A 14,191-nucleotide genomic window follows, 5' to 3' on the forward strand; every position below is an offset into this window, starting at 1 on the left:
ACATTGTGGCAAGTGTGGAGAGGAGGTGGAGAAAGATGAGGATCATTTGCACAAGATGCTTAACACACTTCAAACAGTGTCCTCATCACGTCGATAGAATTGATTGAAATTCAAGTCCAGATAGCTTGCATTCCAGCACACAAAAAAAGACCAGGGACTGCTTTAGATTATAAGGCATGATTGGGAGCAATTTTCAACCATTTTTGTTTTCAGTGCTTCAGTGTTTGTCTAAAGCCTATCCTGCCTAATGGAAGCCAAAACCCCATGAGCAAATTTGTGTTTTTGTTTGTATTCAATTAATATGAAGCACTTAATTGGGCCCGTCACATGATTAACGGCCATTACCAAAACAGCATGCGGTGGGGCAAGTCAAGAAAAAGAAGTGGAAGACAGAAATAGAAGAAGAATGAAACCTCTTTCCCTGCCTGAGACTTTCTCTACATCTCTCTCTCTCTCTCTCTCTCTCTCTCTCACTATGAGAATCTTCCCCCCCGATAAACCCACTTTGGTGGAAGAGCATCAAATCACCCCCAACCCTCAGCGCTGTAATCCAATCAATTTTTACTGTCACTACTTCTAATCATCACAGACTAAACTAGACTGCGATTGGCTTCTTCAGTCCAAGTGCTTCCATTTTAAGCCCTGACTCTCTCTCTCTCTCTCTCTCTCACACTCTCTCTCTTTCTCTCTCTCTCTCTCTCTGTTTTCCTTCTCCCTTCCCCCGCTGCCGCTCTGTTGCAAATATCAAATTGAGAGAGACTCTGGTCTCGCGCTGCCCCTTGTTGCCTAGCAACCGCTGTCATCGACCATGGTGCCGCCGTGCTCCTCTCTCTCTCCACAGTAGTAGTCTTTTTTTTTATTCTTTTTTTTTTTTAATTCGAGTTTAATATCCCATCTATGGTCCATTCAAGGCTTAAAGCAACATCCCATTTTCGTGACAAGTATGCCTTAGAACTGGTACTGGGAGTCGCTCTCTAGTCATTTCCTTTCACTGTTGTTTACCTCAGCATGGAAGCCGGATGTGTTTTGGCTGCTATTCAGACAGTGGAACTGATGCTGTAATAACACACACTCTGGGGATCATTCACAAGTGCCCATAAAAGCACTCTCTGAAGACATCTGCCGAAATACCTGCAGTGGAAATCTTTTGATAAAATGTGTCATCACAAAGCGATTCCGAGGATCAGTTTAGATTTGTTAGACGGTGTCTTAATGTTGTTGTATATGATTAAAAAACCCTAATCCTAATTGTGCAGTATCTTCAATGTCCCAGCCGGCCAAGGGAGGTGTGGGAGTGGGAGGTATGCGGGTCGGTGTTGGGGTAGACAGTCGCGTCTTCCTCGTCCATTCCACTTTGAAATTCTTGCCATTGTCTCTAAACCTTCTCTAAAATCTTTTGACAGTTTGACACATTGTCGGAAATTGTAATCATATTAAACCAGGGGGCCACCGGCTTTTTGCATTCGTCCCCCCGTGTGGATCGACTAACTGTAGCTTAGCCAGTATGCATCAGGCTCAGTGAGTAACTGAATGACCGACGGGCGTTTTATGACTACTGTTAGTCAGTCAGGCCTTGGATGTTGACAGGATGTCTGCCGAACATCAGAAGCAGAGCGAAGGAAGTCGGCTGCGATTAGTGCAGCAAGCTAGATCCTGACAGCACATATCCATCTCTGGTGTGTGACTGAAAGCCCAGCCATCGTGTCAGAGCTGGAGAAAAACGCTACTGTCACTGGAAATTTGTTCCTTCCCCTTCATTTTAGAGGAGCCATCATTTTAGTATATGGAATCATAGTCAAGTCATTAAAGAGGCGGGCAGGGAATAATGGCTGGATGTAAAATATGGCACCTTAAAATGAAACTTAATTACATTTGGGAGATACTTTATGAAAGCAATCACTGGATGGCAATCCACAGTTTATGGACTGTATGAGTTTGCAAGACTGTAAACAAATGTTCATCATCTGTCCTGTCTCTCTTGCCCCCATATATCCCCCTCTGGGTGTCTCTGTCTCTTTCTCTCTCTTTCTCCATACCTTCTTCTCCATCTCCCCCCACATCTCTCTCCCCCCTCTCCCCTCCCTGACTGCACCCTGTTATCATCACCCTCTCTCTTTCCTTCCTTCCCCCCCTGTCCTCCTCCAGGGGAGCTGTGGCGTTTGGAGGATGACATGGAGGGCGAGGAGGATCCGGGGCGAGGCGGGTGCGCCGAGGCCCGCCCTCGCTCCCAGTCGCCCTTCTCCCACTTCCGGGCACGAGCCGCCTACCTCCGCAAAAGCGTCTCCGTGGACGACCACCTGGGCATGGGCTCGGACTACGGCTCGGGGGCAGCGGCCGAAGGCAAGGCGAGCCGCGGCAGCAAGGGCAAGCTGAAGAGGAAGTTTGTAAGTTTGATCTCACATTTCCTATTTCTTTCCACTAGGAAAAATAAAAAGTCTTTGGCACCGAGGAAGGCAAGGATAGCCAGAAGGTGTTGGCTTTATAATCAAAGTTTGCTTACTCCCCGGCCAACCGAGTGTGGCTGAATTTTCCCTTTTGTTCTCTTCATCACACAGTTCAAACACCTTGGTAGAACTGCAACGTTACAGCCAGCTTTGCTCTCTTCACACAACCTAGAACAAAAAGGAGTGGATGAAACATTACTCTGTCTGTGCTTGATCAGCGGAATAGTGGCCAAACTGAACCCCGCCACCTCAACCTTTCAGACCTTGATTGACTCAACTCGTTTCAATCATTCGTGTGCATTTGTCAGTCAGGGAGTGTGTATCTCTGCAGATATTCTATTTCTATTTTCTAGCTGTTCATGTCACTGCCTTGGACCAGTGTTTAACTCACATAATGAGGTAAAGACAAGTTATTTTTCAACACACACACACACACTCACACACACCCATGTGGGCACACGTACAGAGACACACGTAAGTGCACACTCTCACCTTTGGGCTTGGCTCAGACAGAAGAGTTGCGTTCGTTGCCTGCAGCTGAGCACCCAGAGGACACTGCATATGGCCATTCAGTAGAAACTTGGCTCAAGTCTTCTTCACTGTGAGAATGAGCCAATGATGCAGGGCGTTGCAGCAGCTCTCAGATCTGAACAACATGACTCTCACAACCTCCTGTAGTGCTCTCTCTCTCTCTCTCTCTCTCTCAATCTCTCTCTCTCTCCCTCTCTCTCTACTTCACATATCTCCCTCCGCTTCTCTCAACCTCTCTTATCTCCCTTCCTCTATCTTTAAGCTATTTTTTTCATTTAGATTGGCTTTAATCTGCTCCTCTTCAGCTGAGCGCCCACTATCTGACCCAGTGCTATGACATTTTCCATATAAAGCCCACCTGTCCTCCTGAAGGAGTCCAATCTCCTTAATCACTCCCAAGATATCAACTTCCTATTGAATTGCTGCTCTGCCATGTACTGCTGCCGGCGCCTGCCTTTTAAGCTGAGGAGCTCTATGACGTTCCACGCTTTTGACCAATTATGTCTAGAAAAACTTCTATTCAGACAATTGGAATAATTTCATACTGTGGTTTAGATGTATCGTATCTGTTTTTACAGATCTGGACAATGCTGTGTTTCTTATTTTACCTCATTGCTCCTACTGTACCTCATTTTTCATATTTGATCTAATAGTGCAAGTGAGGTCTTGTGTGTGGCTGTTCGCGTGCTTCAATTTCAATGTGCACCCAGGCATGTGTGCGGTATATTTATTTCCCAATCCAAGAGGTTAAGTTTATGTTTCATGGGACTTTGGAGGAGCCATGAGGCAAGAAGTGGGCAAAGGGATTCTGTGTTCATTAAAGATTAAAGGCCTCCATATTGTCCCCCGGTCACTGGATCAGGTAAGTCGAGACCTCATTACCAGCCTGGGCTTTGTAATTGGTTCTCCAGTGTCGCAGGTGCAACAGGACACCAGCATAGGCAGGGGTTAGTCTAGGGGGGACCTGGAGGTGTGTACGTGTGTGTACGTGTGTGTGTGATGTGTATGGTTCCCCTCTATAGTACACTACACCCTGAATTGGTGGTGCACTAGTCAAGGGTCTTTGGATGCTGTCTAAAATGCGTCTGGAAAGGGCATTTTACATCGATGTCCTTTCTGATCGCTAAGAGCAGTGGGGGAATGATTTTTGCTCGGAGCATTTTGCGATCCTATCATCAGTCGCTGGCAGAAGAAGGGAGAACCTTCTGGAATTCAAACGGGATTCTGGCAGAGCGCCGAGGGACTTTTCACATTTCAGCGAGTTGTTTGTGACACATCTTGGGGGCCTGTGAAATAGAGCTAGCTGTTTGGAGTTGGAGCTTGATGCGGGTGCGATCAAAGAGCGAAGTCAGACCTGGAGATCCAGAACTGATCTGAGAGACAGGAAACAAGCTAATCCGACAAACCTTTACCACACTTCACTCGGTTCCGACGACTTGAAGAGTCGTCTGTGTCCTGTAATGGGGACGGCATTGGACCTGATGACCTGCCGCCTGTGTTTTGGGGTGAGATCTCAGGCAATCTTGTCTCTTGATGGCAAACCGCATTAGAAGCAGAATTAAAAATTACATATTTATGCATCTTTCTACAGCTTAGGTATCACAATATGGCATCATATTCAAGGTTTTACACTTGCATATTATAATGTGTTTGGTGGATGCTTTTATTCAATGTAGTGTATCTTCAATATGTAGGCCCCCATTGGGATTGTAATCCCGCCAGTTCTAGTACAAGATACACAGAAAAAACAGAGAGAAAGACATGTTGATAGACCATCAGACAGAGAGGTTATACTCTATAAGGGCAGCTGTGTTCAGGTCTTATCTTTCCCTTGTATTTCAATTTATCTCTACCTGCAAGAGGCAACAAGTGCTGTTATTTTTTGGGAGAAAGAGACAGAAAGTTTTTTCCACATTTGGGAGGCAAGTTTTATGTCTTTCCCTGAAACTCATTTACACTCCCTTGCTCGTCTCTCTCTCTCTCTCTCTCTCTCTCTCTCTGTCTGTCTGTCTGTCTCAGTCAGAAATGCGTTCTCTCCTTTCTTCTCTTTTCTTCTGTCTCTCCAGAAAGCCAGACGGCAGTGTTGCCGTGTTTGTTATGCATGCAAGGAGAATAAATTTAGAGGGGCTTATTGTTGCTTATCACTTTAACGCTCTTTGGAGCACCACTTGCTTCATCAAAATGACAAAAACAGTGACAAAAACAGCAGTAGCCTTGCCCGCTGGCTCACACAAACAGCAGTTATGCAGCAACGTTCACGCATCAAGGCGTTTTATTCTGGAGAGAGGAGTAAGGCTGGCAATGACACAGCAGAACAACAATGCCTCAATATCGGGGCGGTGATGCAGCAGGGAGGGACACAAGGAGAATGAGTGGGTGTAAATGTGCATGTCTGTGTCTATGTGTGTGATATAGGTAAAGAAAGAGCAGAGGGAGAGAGTGTGAGAGAGAGAGAGAGAGAGTAAATATGTGTAGGTGTTTGTGTGTGTGTGTATGTGAGTGAATGAGAGAGACAAGGAGAGGGTAGAGGTGAGAGGAAGGAGAGAGAACGTGAGCCCTTGTTTGTAACTCTGCCAAACTGTGCATTACGGTGAAAGTTGATGATCTAAAAGTATCATCTCATCTCCAGTGAGCTTGCCCTCCAAACTACCACACTCTAAGTGCTGCGTATCTTTCAAGTTCAAGTCCAAACCTCTCAAGTTCGACCACATACGGCACACAGTTAAGTTGTTTTCCTTTTACATCTTCGCCTGCAATATGTAGCAAGCATTCCCTGTATAACGTTCACAACAGCTAGTGCACAAGTGCTTTTTTTAACCTTTCTTGACTGAGCATGCTTGCTGTTTTGCAGCAGCGCCTGGCTAAACTTACAGTTACAGTTACGCTGAAACAATTTGGGGTTCACTGCCTTGCTCAAGAGCACCTCAACAGCAGCTCTCACTTCCTCTGCCCACACTGTCATTTTCATTTCGTAGTTGACAGTGTGGAGTGTGGCTGAAAACCAAAACAGTTCACCCTGCTACAATACATTCATTGCCTGTATTGTTTATGCAACTGCTGTATCTATATGATAATGAAAATTCATTCTGCTAACCTTCTCCCCTGCTAGCAGATGAGGAGATGCCGCACTAGACGATTTGTATTGTGAAATGTCATAGATTCCTGTGAGAGTGGGTAGTGGGCGTGTTTGTGTGCGCATGTACTGTATGTGCATGTGTGCGAAGTTTTTGTGCATCATGTGTACGTGTCTGTCTCTCTTTACACACACCTAGCTAGTACCAGGCAGCAACTCCTTTTGCCTCCAGAACAGCCTGAATTCTTTGATGAATGGATTCCTGCTGGAAGTATCCATCTGAAAAAAAGGGGAGGCATGAAGGGATGCATCTTGTCAACAACTGTTGTGCCAAAATCCCGGGGAGGGCGGCCTTTTCTGAGATGATGACACCAGGGTGCCTGGCACCAAGGATCAAACCACGTTCAAAGTGACTTGAATCACATGTCTCGCCCATTCAAATGTTTAGTCAAACAGAAATTGAATCTCTCGACCCAGTCTGCATGCTTTATACTTATGCTTTATTTATACATGACTCACTGTCTGGAGGAGCGAGCTGTTTGCGTAAATGGAGAAGTGGAACGAGTAAAGAGGATGTATGTGTGTGTGTGTGTGTGTGTGTGTGTGTGTGGGGGGGTATTTTAGTGTGTGTGTGTCTCTGTGTATCTGTGTATGCTTTGCATGTGTTTTGTGTATGTGTGTGTAACCGATTGAAAATTTGTTTACCTTTGTAAATATGAGTGTTTGTGTGCTGGGGAATTTTATTTGTGTACCGCCACATGTAAATGTGTGTGAGTGTGTGATTGCACTCGCGGCGTAACAGCGGCAGGCGAAGGGGCTGAGTAACCACATAATCAAAGTACACACCGTATCATTTCTGTTGATTGAATGGCTGTAACTACATAATGCTTTGTTCGTGCCCATTCGCAGCGCTTTGCTCTGCCGCACTCTGACTCACAAAGTTTCTCTATTAAATGGAACGAGGGGAGTCCATTTTGCTCCATTTATTCATAAGCCAGGGGATGTAAATTGTTGTTTCTCACAATTTCCTGATTCAGTGGTGGTCGATGACTAAAACCCACTGGGAACGCAGCAAGACGAATTTCAGACAGACCATGTACATGTACATACACACACACACACACACACACACACACACACACACACATACATCCCTTTTTGTATTGGCAGGGGATCTCAGTGGTGCCCCTCTTGTCCAATGAGGTGATTGATATTCATTGTGTGGATTAAAAGGCTCCTGGGCTGGCTGTGATTGGTTAAATAGATACGTCTCTGTTTCCTATGGCGAAGCTGACTCTGTTTGGAGTCATTAGCGCTGTCTGGAGAGAGGCACAGAGTGTGCTCGCGCATAATCATTCACAAACACACACATCACACACAAAGCCAAAGAACATCTTGCTCAGGTACAGAGCCCAGATGCTGAAGTGACATCGGCTAGTTTTTAATAGAGAGTTTAGCAGCGAGGACTAACACAGAGTCAGTTCTGAGTTCAGTCTTACCACCTGGTCTGTTTTTAAATCAGTACTTCTCCTTCAAGGTCCTTCCTGCTGCTGTGTTGTAGTTTCACAAGCCTCTCCAGCACACAGCATTCACCTGAGGGAGGGGAGGGAGGGATTTATTTATAGATTTCCACCAGCAGCACCAAGGCTATCAGCAAAACATCTCTTTAGATTTTGGACAGATTGGAAACTGCCCAGCCCGGCCATCTGTTTACAAAATATCTTAAGTGAATATCAAACCCAAGAATGCCAAGTCCATAATTGCGTCCTTGTGGAGAATGATCTTCCCAAGTTGTCTTGGAGAGAATAAACTTCTCAAGAAAATGAGCACAGAGAAGCATCTTTACAGTTTGTGATGGAGTGTGTGCTTGCTGTCACACGCAATCAATTAAGACACACAGCTGTTCATTTTCCCATCTGTTTCAACTGTCTCTGTATAATAGACTACAGCACTGTTTGGATGTGATGCATCATTCTCGCAATGAATCTTGGGACTTCCCATTTGTTCTCGTTGGCCAGGTCAGCAGTGGATGCATCCCCGGTTGGCAGGTAACTAGAGAGCCAACATTTAGAGGTTAGTTAGCTCGTGCTTGAACAAGAGGATGAGGAGCCAATTCTGTACAGAGGATGTAGTTAACGTTAACGTGTACGTCCCTCCAGGCGCTGCCATCTTTTTTTCTGTCTGACATTGACGTAATATGCGGCACAGCTGAAGCCGAGTCAACTTGGAGCGCCCCCAAAACGCACCTGCTGCGACCAAACCTTTGAAAACAACAGAAAAAAAGTGATCTTTGATTTTCATAACCACAGGTATTAAAAGCTATATGAAGCTTCAATATTTGAACCTCATCCCATCTTTAAAATGTAGGTAACATTTGACACGAACTACTATTCAAACCCGACCATTACATTCGGCGTCTTTGATCCACTTTTCATTGTTGATTGCTTAAGATAATAACTGTGTTTGATAAACAATTGTAATTTTCAAATAACGTTTAGGAAAGCCATTACTGCAACCAAAGTAAATGTCTATAAAATGTTCAAACATCTTCAGATGCCCAGGATGCATGCTTAATTATATACTACTACCACTACTAATTCTACTACAGCTAGTACTAATAACAATAATAAAATGAATATTCAATTCAGTTAAATATTGCTGTAGTTAGTGTGTTTGTTTTGGTGCTGTCGTTGGTGCGTAACAGTAGGGTGGTGTAGCGAGCGTTCCTGTTTTCATGCTGCAGAGCCACTTAATTCTCTGATTACAGTCATTAGAGGATGAAGTGGTTGTCGGTAGCGACACAGCAACATGATAATACCGCTCAGGGCCATAAGGGGGGCGAGGGGCCTCCTGTTGACCACTCGCATGAAAATGTTATTGTTTTTGTACAGTAATACCTCACACACACACACACACAAACACAGACACACACACTTGCACACATCTACCGACAGGCCAGACATGGCAGAGCTTGAATGGCAGTGTGAGAGCCCCACTTCTCCCTCTAGCTTCCTAGCTTCCAGTGGCCTCAATAGAAACAGGATATAAGAGTGCAGCCTCCAGGTCTTAGCAGCATTTGCACAGTAATTACTGGGGTAATTAGCTTGATGATGTGGCCCACGTGGAGCCAGGGGAACGCCGGGTGATGGGAACCGCTCCGAGCTGTTTTCCTTCCTGTGCTAACACCCTTACTCTCTTTCTTTTTTGTCTTTCTCCTTTCTCTTTCACTCTCTTATTCTGGTTTTCTGCCTCATTCATTCTCTGTCTGTCTGCCTGCCCATGTGTCTGCATGTACAATCTCTCTCTCTCTCTCTCTCTCTCTCTCTCTCTCTCCCTCTTTCAGCAGAATGGGGAGTGGAGCTAGGAGTTCTTGTCAGTCAGGAGTCTTGTGGTTTATTGGCTAATGACTCTTAATTAGCTCGATGGACTTAACGGACTGCATATGTGCCAAGGTACTTTAGGGAAGTTTGACTGGACTAATTGGTGTGTATCCCTGGTGACTTGCCACAGTGGCGATTTGATTTGATCCCCGATACCAATTGGATTATGTCTGATCTTAAAGGGAAATTCCTCCCTAAAACAGAATTTATAAAAGTGAATTATTACCGTAAATGCTAGATCGACTTTATTGTCAAATATTTGCTTGAGCTTTTACATCCAAATTAGCTTAATATGTTCAGTTGTAAACTAGGCAATTTGTTTGTTTGTTCTAGCTTCAAGGAAGACTGAGTCATGTTCACAAATCTAGACTCAGCTGTCTAAGATCAACAGATGAGCTCTGATTTAGTGTGGATTTTTTTATTTACATTTACATTTAGCTGAAACTCATATCCACTGCAACTTAGAATGAGTGCAACAGGCAAATAAGCTTAAATCCCTAAATTGGCAACATTACAAACAACCAGCTGTAAGGGCTGCAAGGCCCAGGGTCACCAAACCAAAGCGACCGGTCAATATATGGAACATGATAGAGTTCTGCCTGGTGAAAAAACAAAAGCCAGGCAGAACATTTAATGTGGTTTTTTTTTGTGTGTGTACTGTATCAGAGTCACTGTTGTTTTCCCTCCACCACATCTGCTCCTTGTGTCACAACTCTGCCGCATTGGCACTTCTCTGTCTGAACACATGGCGTCTGCCAAGACCATGCTATCAAAGCAAGCTCTAACCAGATGAAATGACCTCAAAATTGATGTCTTGGCCGCAGCATAACCACTGCAGATCAAGATTCAGTAAACAGTGCAATGTGCATTCTTTTCTGCGTCGTACTGCTGTCGTACATAAACAGGAAGATTTATTTTTAGTGTTAATGTCTTAACTGCTGACTCACTTATAGTTCTAACATAACTTTTCATTCTAGCCTTTTACTACACCCTTGACTACGAGTGCATTTATATTACAGCAACAGAGTAGGTGAGTTACAAGGAAGGCTCCACAAATATGCTCTTTACACCAGTACTACTACAGCTTTTCACTGTTGGCCACTTGTCATCTCCACTACAGTAGCTGGAGGTTAAGTGCCTTGCTTAAAGGAAAATCCCACGCTCAGATACTCTCACACTGTTGTGTGTGTTCAGAGCATGCCAGGAGTTATTCTGTACTGAAGTGCTGTAATTTACCTCTTTGTTGTACCCGCTTTCCCTCAACCTGCCTCTTCTACTTTTAGTTAGTGGTTTCCAACATTTCCCAGAATGCCTTTTGACAAACCCCAAGAGAACACGCCTTAAATCGATCCATTCAGCCGTGGGTTATACATGTAGGTGAGAGCAATAGCGATAGTGATAGCATAGTAAGGGCAAGACAGCGAGTTTTTCTGGTCACGGAAAAGCTAGAGTCGTGTCCCTTACTCCAGACACATGTCTTGTTGCTGCATTGCATTCTGGTCTGTTGAGGATACTGTCGGTGGAAAAATTGGCCTCTCTGCCTGTTCTACGATGTATTTCTCCCTGTGTGATTGTTGAACACCAGTGCAAACTGATGGGTCAAGAAAGAAGCCCTGGCTCTTTGATTCTGAGGGACTGACACCAAAACGTGACATTTACCATTGATGTTTTAGACAGCTGAACATTTTTCTGCTATCAAATCATTTTAGCTGTGCTGGAAACGTCTCGATGTGTTCTCTACATTTGGCAGAAATAAGAAAAGTACACCACCAAACAACAAAATGGACTCAGAAATGCAAGGTACATTGCCAATAGATGATTTATTTAAGTGTTAAAGTGTTTTATGGTGGATTTTTCCTCTAAGGTAACAGTCAGTTCTCGCTAGAATTCCCTTCTCAATAACAATTGTCTAAGGTTGGTTTGAGTGTTGTAAAACCCACCAAGTTAATCTTCACACAGATTGCACGTCTCCAAATCTCTCCCAGTCATTAAGGAACCTAGCTTTAGAGAGCTTTTATGAATAATGAACACAGCTGTCATATCAATGTAGCAGCTCGCATACCAGTACCGGTCCCGCCGCTCTATTTCCTGGGGTTTGATAATATGTGCTGAGTGTGTATCTGTCACTCAATGCTGCCTTTTAATGCCAGACTCCTATCGAGTTGGTATCAAGATCAGCAGCTGGGTAGCACAGCGGTTAGCCATCACCAGGCAGGAAAGAGCAGCTGAGAGACAGAGAGAGAGAGAGAGAGAGAGAGAGAACAGGGGAGACAAAGAGAGATGGACACTGAGATAGAAAGAGACAGAGGCAAAGACGAGTAGACGGAGACAGAGGTAGATATCTGTGCTGTGAACGTACGCAGACACAGAACATTGAAAATATACATCTTGCACTGTGCGCTGCTGTATATGAGGCCCTGTTGTCCTGGTGCCATGTGTCAGTATGTTCTGTATAACTGTAAGTTATCAATATGTTTCTGCAGCAGTATCGCCAGAACAAATTCCTGTACATATATTGAACTTATTAAAGTGACCAACTTCAGCTCGCTGTCCCCAATACTTGCACGATTAACTTTACATGGCCCACAAAATTGTACAACCGGAACTTTTGGAGTATTTTTGGAGTACTACAAGATTCACAATGAAGCCCATTTTAAGCCCTGTTGGATCCTTTGTGTTAGTATGGAAAATATGATTTTTTTTTTTGTGTTATTGCTGACAAGGGGAAACTATTAGATGCACTATTCACAGCTGCTTAATTGGTTTCTGCTTCTTGCCTCTGCCAGCTCTGGTAGTTCTTATACTGGCCACATGGTGGCAACATAATGCCACACAATGGAAGTCCTGCCCCACAGTCCCCATGTAGATATTGCTCATCTCAGTGCTCTGTGTGTGTGTGTGTGTGTGTGTGTGTGTGTGTGTGTGTGTGTGTGTGTGTGTGTGTGTGTGTGTGTGTGTGTGTGTGTGTGTGTGGCTGAGCAGTTACCTGGGTGGTGTTTGAGGTTTTGCTCTCGTGACTCATTCATCCTGAGATGACTAACACACAGACACCACAGTGGACAGTCTTAACTGCCATAGGAGCCATGGTTTGGCTGCAGACAGCGGCCTACTACCATTCATTCTCTATGGAGCTTTTTAATGGAATGCACAGCAGCGGGCCAAAAACTTTGCGAAAATGAAACAGTGGTGTTTTCGTTCTGTCAGCATTCCCACGCTGAACGCCAGTCGGCAGTCGGAGCTGTGCTGTGGTGTGCTGGTGGCTCAGCAGGCTCAGACCCATACAGTAACACAGAAGTCACAGCGTTGAATCCGGCTCATAAACTTTTGTGCCTGTCAGCCTCTCTCCCCCCATCCATCCTGTCACTCTCCCCTATAATAAAGAAGAAAAATATGATGTAAATATGATTAAAAACAAACAAATAAACCAAAATAAATGAATATGGGCTTGTTGTGTTGTGTCCCTGGGTGTGAACTGATTTCAGCAAAATCACTTCCATGTTACAGGAACCGCACCAGTGGCTCAACTTTAATTACTACAGCACAGTCAGTGGTGAAGCCTTGCTGTAGTTCAGAATTAGACTTAGAAATATGCACAACTCTCATGGTCTGGCTTGGAAAGGCTTTCTTATGGTTAAGTTGGTCATGGTTTTATTACACGCTCGTGCACATACTCAAAAGACACACACGCGCACATACTTTTCATCACAGTTTTCATCCACCCTCTCACTGTCTTCACAGTTCTTCTTTCCATCTATTCCTCTCCTCCTATCTGCTGCTTCTCCCTCTGGCTCTGTGAAGGACTGCAGCACAGGGATGATGGATGTGAGAGGAGTTTGGCCAAAGAGGAGAACCACAATCTGGTTATTTTAGGTAAAAAAAAAAAAAGAGGGAGAAAAATACCACTCATTTGTATGTGCTCATTCAGTCAAACATGCACACACACACACACACACACACACACACACATAGACACACACAGTCACACACACACACATTCACACAGAGCGGACCAAGAATGGCATGGGAATGTTTTCTGCAGCCACTTTGGTTGCCGATGGTAACCAGTGAAACGGTGTTCATTAACTATGTAGATTCAGAATTGCTACTCTCCTCCTCTCTCCCTCCCTCTTGCTCTCTATCACCCTCTCTCTCCTTCTTTCTTCCTCCCCCTCTCTCTCTCTCTCCCTCTCTCCCTCTTTTTCCACTTTTCCACGTCTTTTCTCCCTGCAGTCGGGGACGGGGTTTGGTTTTATTGACATGAGAGCTCTTGGAGAGGATTATTGCGGTGGAATCAGTCGTTCACTAATGAGGATGTATAATAATGCCCTCGCCTCACCTCTCCCCTCCTCCCCTCCCCTCCCTCCTCCTCCTCCTCCTCTCCTCTCGCCATCGCTCCTTGGCCCTCTCCATGTTTTCTCATATTATAGGATGCAAGTACATGTTTTAGCAAACTATGTTTTTACTGTTTGAGGTCTGTTTCTTTGTGTGGTTTGGGTTGGAGCGATGTGGATGGTGTTTTGGATTTACAAAATGTCAAAAGATAAAGGAATTTTAACTGAAATAGGATGCAGCTTGCAAGTACAACAGTTTTCCTCCTCTCCTCTCCTTTCCTCTCCTCTCCTCTCCTCTCCTCTCCTCTCCCCTCCTCTCCTCTCCTTTCCTCTCCTCTCCTCTCCTCTCCTCTCCTCTCCTGTTTTAATTAGCTTTGGATTTGCTTGTTCTCCATGCTTCCTGTCTTTCAAATTTTCTCTGTCTCTTCCTAT

At 44.7% G+C, this 14,191-nt stretch overlaps 1 protein-coding gene across 1 annotated transcript in view; it reads left to right on the plus strand.

Annotated features, from left to right (window-relative positions):
- Nucleotides 1–14,191, plus strand: part of ankfn1b (ankyrin repeat and fibronectin type III domain containing 1b) — a 122,287-nt gene that overhangs the window by 14,296 nt on the left and 93,800 nt on the right. Inside the window, exon 3 of the mRNA XM_071907312.2 lies at nt 2,146–2,384. Within this exon, the coding sequence (XP_071763413.2) occupies nt 2,146–2,384 (239 nt within the window). The remainder of the gene's footprint in view (nt 1–2,145; nt 2,385–14,191) is intronic.

Source organism: Centroberyx gerrardi, chromosome 20 (assembly GCF_048128805.1).
Source record: "Centroberyx gerrardi isolate f3 chromosome 20, fCenGer3.hap1.cur.20231027, whole genome shotgun sequence".
Lineage (NCBI taxonomy): Eukaryota > Metazoa > Chordata > Actinopteri > Beryciformes > Berycidae > Centroberyx > Centroberyx gerrardi.